At 41.4% G+C, this 8702-nt stretch overlaps 1 protein-coding gene across 1 annotated transcript in view; it reads right to left on the bottom strand.

Annotated features, from left to right (window-relative positions):
* Positions 1–8702, bottom strand: part of ENTPD5 (ectonucleoside triphosphate diphosphohydrolase 5 (inactive)) — a 48122-nt gene that overhangs the window by 23193 nt on the left and 16227 nt on the right. Inside the window, 3 exon segments of the mRNA XM_004698708.4 lie at positions 711–854; positions 7190–7269; positions 7883–8166. Coding sequence (XP_004698765.2) covers positions 711–854; positions 7190–7269; positions 7883–8099 — 441 coding nt within the window. The 5' untranslated portion in view covers positions 8100–8166.

The raw sequence follows: 8702 nt of genomic DNA, 5'->3' as shown, positions 1-8702 counted from the left end.
CAACCATCACAAAACAAGAGACCCGAGAACTAGAAAGGCGAGGCTTCACCACCCATTTATCCCTCCGCCTTTCAACCAGCACCACATGTGATTATTGGCCAGGCTGGCACAATTAACTAACTCAACTGTATAACCCACTCAAGGGGAAAAAATAACAGAATTGTAGGGGAACATATACAGTCTAAGGTATAAGATATGACTAAATAAGAATTTTTTTAAATGCTATGCTGAGACAAATATATCCACAAAGAATAATACAAACTATATGGCCCCATGCATAAACAATGTAAAAACAAACAAAAACTAAGCTATGACAGAAAGCAGATTTGTTACCTGATTTCAGGGATAGGGCATGAAGAAACTATAGTTCTCAAAACTCATTGAATGGGACACTTAAAATGAGAACATTTTGATGTATGTCCACTGTACCCCAGTAAAGTTAATGAAAATCAATTACATGATGCTGCTTTAACAAGTTAAGAGAATTAAAGATATTAAAGGTAGTAAATATTTTAAATATTTAGGAAATGGAGTTCTATAAATTCAAGAGTAATATTTAAAATGAAAAGTAACTAATTAGGGCAAAGGCTCCTTATCACCATAATTCTTTAACAGTGGTGAAATATTGAGAGTAACAGTCCCAGACTTAAGGGGTCGCCACTCATTTAAGAAATCCATAGGAAAACAGACACAGAAGTTTCAGACATTACCTCGAAGAGCAGAGCCTGGGCTTTGTGCTCTGGCAGTAAACGCAGTCCAGCTGTGGCCTTCAAGACCACCGGGGTCCTTTTCCAGTGACTTCGAGGGACCGAGTCTTTGGCCACCTCTAAGAGTCCTTGGACAGTCTCAGCACCCTTCAAAAGAGAGAGCCTGCTCATCCAAGGAAGAATCCACTGAGTGATGTTGTTCTACACCCACCCAATATGCTTTAGGAGCTCTACAGACCCCAAAATCTTGGCTGTTGTGCAGAAGCAGAAACCAGAGAATCAAGTTATTCTGAATAAAACTTTCATTCTGGTGAAATCATAATAAAAACTAGTCTCTTAAAGTTTAATCATTTTAGTTTATTATAATTTTTGGTCTCATATAGATTAGCGTTAGACCAAAAAGTTAGGTACTGTGAAGGAAAGGCGGAGTGCAGTCAGAAGATCTGTCTGCTAGCACTGTGGTCACCTGTCCTTCCAAGTCTAGTTTCTGCCACTGTGAGATGGGATATACCCCCCTCATACAACCAGACTCATGCTCTCCCACATATATTCCACCCGAATATTGAGAACATCTCAAGAACAGATTTGACACATTGAAAATTAAGGCAGAGGACCTGATGAGCTGTGGGATGACATCAGGAACACCATACGTGAAAATAGCAAAAGGTCATTAAAAGACAGGAAAGAAGGCAAAGATCAAAGTGGATGTCGGAGAGACTCTGAAAATCATGCTTTGAATCATAGAGAAGCTAAGGCAAATGGAAAAAAAAAATGAAGTCAAAAAGCTTGATAGAAAAATCTCAAATGGCAGCTCTAAGAAGAAAAAATAAAATATTATAATAATATATAATTGTTCAAGGATTCACGAGGGTATGTGGTAGGGAGGGAGGGGATAAAAAGAAGACCTTACACCAAGGGCTCAAGTAGAAAATGTTTTGGAGATAATGATGGCAACATATGTACAAATATGCTTGATACAATTGATGTGTGGAATGTTATAAGAGCTGTAAGAGCCCTTAATAAACTGATTATTTTTTAAAATGTGCAACAACCTAGAGTTAAAAAACCAAAAAGGAAAAACATGCTTAGCAGAACTTAAACTGAAAGAATTGAAGAAAAAAATGCAAGGTTCAGGTTGCAGTACTGAAAAGATCCTATGGGCAAAATATTGAAGGATACAGAAGCATCAAAAGCAGATGGAAAGAAAACACAGAATCACTGTACCAAAAAGAACGACGACATCCAACCATTTCAAGAGGCAGCATAGGAGCAAGAACTAGTGTTACTGAAAGAAGTCCAAGCTGCACTGAAGACAGTAGCTAAAAACAAAGCCCTAGGAATCGATGGAATATCAAAAGAAATATTTCATCAAACGAATGAAGCACTGGAAGCACTCACTCATCTATGCCAAGAAATATGGAAATAAATTTGGAAGACATCTACCTGGAAGAGATCCATATTTGTGCCCATCCCCCAACAGAACAGAATGTATAATTTATAGAAGAATATCACTGATATCACATGCAAATAAAATTTTGCTTAAGATCATTCAACAACTGTTGCAGCAGTACACAGAACTGCCAGAAGTTCCGGTCGGATTCAGAAGAGGAAGTACTGCAAGGAATCTCATTGCTGACGTCAGGTGGATCTTGGTGGTAAACAAGAATACCAGAAAGATGTTTACGTATGTTTTATTGACTGCAAAAGCATTTGACTGCATAGATCATGATAAACTATGTTGCATCTTGAGAAGAATGGGAATCCCAGAACATTTCATTGTGCTCATGCAGATACTGTACATGGATCGAAAGGCAGTTGTAAGAAGAGAACAAGGGAATATTGCCTGATTTAAAATCAAGAAAGGTATCAGGGTGTATCCACTCAACATACTTATTCAAACTGTATGCTGAGCAAAATAATCAGAGAAGCTGGACTATATGAAGAAGAGTATGGCATCAGGGTTGGAGGAAGGCTCCCTAACAACCTGTGAGATGCGGACACCACCACCTTGGTTGCTGAAAGAGAAGCCTCGAAGCACCTGCAGTCAAGAATTAGTCTTCAGTCTGGATGACAGCTCAGTGTAAAGACCGAAAGCCACCCAACTAGTCCAAAAGGTAATGGCATGATGAACGGAACAAAGGTTGAAGGTGACGTCGTCAAGGGTTTCATCTTGGTTGGATCCACAAGCAATTCTCATGTAAGTAGCAGTCAAGAGATCGAAGGACACATTGCATTGGGTAAATCTACTATACAAGGCCTTTTTAAAATGTTAGAGAACAAGGATGTTACTTTGAGGACTGAAGTGTACCTAACCCAAGCCATACTATTTTCTTCTTTTTTTTTAAATCATTTTATTGGGGGCTCGTATAACTCTTATCACAATCCATACATCGATCCCTTGTGTTAAGCACATTTGTTGCCATCATCATTCTCAAAACACTTGCTTTCTACTTGAGCCCTTGGTATCAGCTCCTCATTTTTTGCCCTCCCTCCCTCACAAATCCTTGATAATTTATACATTTTTTTCATGTCTTACACTGTCCGATGTCTCTCTTCACCCACTTTTTTGTTGTCCATCCCCCAGGGAGAGGGTTATATGTAAATCATTGTGATCGGTTCCTCCTTTCTCCCCCACCTTCCCCTTCCCCTCCTGGTATAGCTAGTCTCATTATTGGTCCTGAGGGGTTTATCTGTCCTGGATTTCCTGTGTTTCCAGTTCTTATCTGTATCAGTGTATATCCTCTGGTCTAGCCAGATTTGTAAGGTAGAATTGGGATCATGATAGTGGTGGGGAGGAAGCATTAAGGAAATAGAGGAAAGCTGTATGTTTCATCGGTGCTATATTGCACCCTAAGTGGCTCATCTTCTCTCCCCGACCCTTCTGTAAGAGAATGTCCAGTTGCCTACAGATGGGCTTTGGGTCTCCACTCCACACTCCCCCTCATTCACAATGATATGATATTTTGTTCTTTGATGCCTGATACCTGATCCTATCGACACTTCATGATCACACAGGCTGATGTGCTTCTTCCATGTGGGCTTTGTTGCTTCTCAGCTAGATGGCCACTTGTTTATCTTCAAGCCTTTAAGACCCCAGATGCTGTATCTTTTGATAGCCTGGCACCATCAGCTTTCTTTACCACATTTGTTTATACACCCGCTTTGTCGTTAGCAATCGTATTGGGAAGGGGAGCATCATGGCATGCCAGTTTAATAGAACAAAGTGTTCTTGCATTGAGGGAGTACTTGAGTAGAGGCTAAGGTGACCAGATGTCCCGCTTTTGGCGGGACAGTCCCGATTTTTAACAAGTTTTCCCACGTCCCGCGGCATTTTTAAAAAGTCCCAATTTTTGGAAAGAATGAACAACAAGCTAAGGTATACGGTTTTAAGCTGCCATGTGGGCTATTTCACCAGGATATGAGTTTTATCAATGGTGTCCCGCTTTACCAATGTTAAAATCTGGTCACCTTAGTAGAGGCCCAATGTCCATCTGCTGCCTTAATACTAAACCTATAAATATATGCACATATATGCCCATAGATTTATTTCCCCGTCATCATATATATACTTACATATGTACATGCCCATATTTAGACCTCTATAAATGCCCTTTGCCTCCTAGCTCTTTCCTCTATTTCCTTTTACTTTCCTCTTGTCCCACTATCATGTTCGGCCTTCATTTGGGTTTCAGTAATTCTTCTTGTTTACATTGCCCTTGATCAAGCCCTACCAGGCTTCCTACACCCGCCTCACAATTGATTTGGATCAGTTGTTCTTCCCTTGTCCCTGGGTTTGTTAACACCACTTCCTTTCCCCCTACTTCCCCTTCTCCCATGTCCCTGCAGAACCCTCATTCCCGTTTTTGCCTCCAGATTGTTTAGCCATACTATTTTCAATTGCCTCATATATATGTGAAAGTTGGACATTGAATAAGGAAGCCCAAAGGAGAATCTATGCATTTGAATTATGATGCTGGAGAGGAATATTGGAAATACCATGGACTACCAAAAGAACAACAAATCTGTCTTAGAAGTATAGCCAGGATACTTGTTAGAAGCTAGGATGTACAAATGTGCTTGACACAATGGATAGATGGATGGATTGTGATAAGAGTTGTACAAGCCCCTGAAAGAGCCATGTAAGGAAGACTGTGTTCCATGTCATGTGTCGGTCTAGGACAGTGGGCAAACACGTCTGTCCTAGCTGGTTCTCATAAACTGCTTCCTCATTTCCCTGGCAGCTTGCACACAGGCGCAGGATGTCCTTCAAGTGCAAACAGTAAGAAATTTGGGGAACAGCTGCATACAGTGTTCCCTGGGAGCAGTAAACAAGAGCAGTACGGGCTTAGATACGGAACTCTCTCAAAGCTGTGAGGAATTTAATCATGGGAATAGCGAACTTCTCTGGGAACACTGCCAGTATTTAGTAAATAAAAATGAAGCGCTGTGGTCCGTCAGGGCTGCAGTTTTGCACTGTCTCTGTCTGTGTCTATTTTGTGCTGTAGGCCTGTATTGTCTCTGTGGGTGTGGGTATCTGTTTGGTTCTTTGTTCATTTTCCCTACTCGGAAACTGTGGCAAGCCCCCAATAAAAGGATTTAAAAAAAGAAAGAAGCTAGGATGATGAGACTTGGTCTCAAGTACTTTGAACATGTTATCAGCAGAGACCAGTCCCCTGGAGAAGGACATCATACTTGGTAAAGTAGAAAGGCAGTGAAAAAGACAAAGACTCAACAAATGGATTGACATAGTGGCTCCAACAATGGGCTCAAACATAAGAACAGTGCTGAGGATGGTGCTGGACCATTCTATTGTACATAGGGTTGTTATGAGTAGGAACCAACTCAACAGCACTTAACAACAAAAAATACCACCAAAAAACTTTTCAGCATTAGGTGAGGCAGAGCCTCTGTGTGTAGATGCCACGTACATGCTGGCTGTGTGTAGTTTTTAGTATGCTGTTATTCTTTTTATGTCCTTCATTGGGGTAGAACACATCTTTATAAGAAATGAAATGAGGGAGGAATCATTTTAAGTTCACCATTTCCTAAGGCAACATTCATTATGACAGCATGCTGTCTCTTAATCATGATTATTATTATTAGCAACAACACAATCTTCTTCTCTTAATGTCATGTCACTTTCTGATAATGTAGCTGCTTCCAACAAGACCTTATTTTCTAGCTTGTTTTCCACATGTTACAGATCGAATTATTTCTCCCAAAAATATGTCCTGTAAATCCTAACCTCTGTGCCCCCCGCTATAATATAGGTTGGGAATGGGCAGTCTTTGTTATGTTAATGAGGTGAGATCAGTTTGGGGTGTATCTTGAGTCCATTTCCTTTGAGATATAAAAAGAGCTTAGATGCTGATTCCGGGAACCCAAGAGGAAAGCGAATTTTGGGAATAATGAGGGCAACAAATGTATAGATGTGCTTTACACAATTGATCTATGTATTGTGATGAATTGTATGAGCCCCAATAAATTGATTTTTAAAAAAAACTACAAAAAAAATAATAAAAAGCACTTAGACAAGCAAGCTTAAGGAGAGACGGGTGAGATTGATGCCAAAACACATGGAGATCTCCAAAACCCCAGGATGCAGAAATGGAGGAGTGACGGACTTTCCTTCTGAGCCAGAGGACAGAGAAAGCCTGCTCCTAGGGGAGGAGCCTGCAGTCAGGCTCCTAACCTCTTTCACTGTTGGGGTGGTGGGTGAGAGATGGTCTGTCAAAGCCATCCACATGTAGCACTTCTATTCTTGGAACACTAGGTAACTAAGACACCATTTCATGCCACTCCATAACACTGCACTGAGAAAAAAGCTTCTCAGATCAAGGCTCCAATCAATTTTAAGACCAAGCTTTCTTTTAGTTAACCATTATGCTTGTGACATTGAACAATACTTTCACGTCTGTTAACAAAGTTCGACGCTCTGTCTTACTCTCTCTTATTTCAGTGCGGCTTCTGACAAAGAGTAGTGCATTTGAGGTGTGAAATAAGGTCATCCTAAAACTCTCCATTTATCTTCTATTACCAAAGATTTTTGTCAGTATGGATTCTTGCTTAATGTCTGAGCTCAGGCAAGGGTCTGTACCTGTTATCAGGGCACAATTACATGGAGTTCAATGGGTCTACGTCCCTCAGTTACTCTGTCTACACCTCCTACCCTATGGAGCTGGATATTTATCTTCTCCATCTACATTAACCAAGCTTTAGCTCGAAACCTTAAATGACAAATGCGTAGAGATTAAAGCACGGGGCTACCTCTGTAAGAACAAACCTTATTTTCTAGCCTACTTCCATCCAAGCCCTAGTGAGCCTGGGGTATAGAATTACTGTTATCCAGATAACCCGAGGCTAGAAAGCTGATCTTACGCAGGATATCAACATCAATGAACAGCATGAGATATTTAACAGCTGTGGCATGGTAAAGTTATCAAGGTATTAAGAATCTAAATGTTTAATCAAAAGGAACGCACCTGCTTGGGTTGATCTACAAAAGCAGAAAGTCCTGGCTTCACAGAATCAAAAATTTCCCCTTCCAGAATCGGAGGCTGTCCTATAGTCACACAAAACAGAAGAGAAAGGGCTGATTACAAAATGCCGCTCCTTAGAATGGGCTCTGTAACTCTTCATACAATTGGCTGGACTAGCCTGCCATTCCTCCCAGCTGTTTCACGCTGTCTGATCCATGTGGAATGTCTGGCAAGAGTACTGGAAGAGGGCGGCAGGCAGCCTTGGAGGTGGCCATCTGGCTCTCACACCTTTCCCCAAGCTCTACATGAACACTGGACATTAGGAAATAGTTGTTTGGCACCACAGTCTCTCCTCACCCCTCCTTTAGAGATGGTGAAACTCTTTTGTGGTCCTTCTTCAAGACCAATCCCAAGCTCTGAACCTGACACTCAATATTCTCGACCCCTGGAATATTAACCATCCTTAAAGAAGACGTCAGTTATAATCCCTCAACTAGAGGGTTTCAGACTACAAGCAGCCCACACTGAACTAAGTCAAATGCATCCAACGACAGTCCAAAGTGTTCTCTGAAGCAAACATTAACTAGCCATACGATTCTGAAATTCACATCACACCCCGTCAGAGCATTTGTTTCTGGGAGGACATGCTGAAGTGTGGGTTTACAGAGACTCTTGGAGGTTAGCAATTGTACTCACCTGGTATTTTCTGCACAAAGGTGTAAACATGAATTCGAGTTCCGGTACTCCCTGCATCAAACATAATTCCATACAAGGTATCGGCACTGACATTGATAGGGCACATGGAAGACAGGAAGACGCCTTCAAACCAAGTCAGCTGTTCTCTGTAGAAGACAGTGCTGCAAACACAGGATACCCCCAGCACGAAGAAGGCTGCACCCCAGAATGTGCCCATTCTCGCCCCAAGATGTGGCAGGTCGAAGGCTTTTATTGAAGCAGCACCGCTCACGGACCTGAAGTGGCTTATAGGATAAACACACACACAAGGTTAGACCTACAGGCTTTTGTTTACCCGTCTAAGAGAAGAAAGCCCCACTATAGAAATCCTACCCCTATTCCCAAGGTGCTCCTTCTCGGTTTCTTATAACCTAATAACTGGCACAACAAGCCAAATCAAGACAACAAAGCCTCTTAGTACGTCTTCTGAAGCGTATCTAGTTCCAAAAGGAAATAAGGGTTTAAAGCATATTTTCCCACACTTCGTTTTTAATTACAGGGTGCATATCTCATGTACTCAAGGGGCCTTGGTAGTGTCGTGGGTTGTAGTATTAAATTAAAAGTGGCACGGAGGTGGGAGTGAGGTGCCAGCCCCACCCGCTGCCTAAACTCACTGGTTCAGTAATACTACTTCTGGGTTCAGTAATGCATAATTGTACGGTTGAGATATATAAGCATTATATTAAAGTCATCGAGAGCATGAGAGATAATACAATAATACAGTCAGACATATTACATGGTAGCATTGCTCACTCCACCCCGCTTGGTGGTCCACGTGGGG

The sequence above is a fragment of the Echinops telfairi genome, unplaced genomic scaffold, assembly GCF_000313985.2.
Source record: "Echinops telfairi isolate 266 unplaced genomic scaffold, ASM31398v2 ScPeMD7_18;HRSCAF=68, whole genome shotgun sequence".
NCBI lineage: Eukaryota > Metazoa > Chordata > Mammalia > Afrosoricida > Tenrecidae > Echinops > Echinops telfairi.
This window is presented reverse-complemented; position numbering and strand designations above follow the sequence as displayed.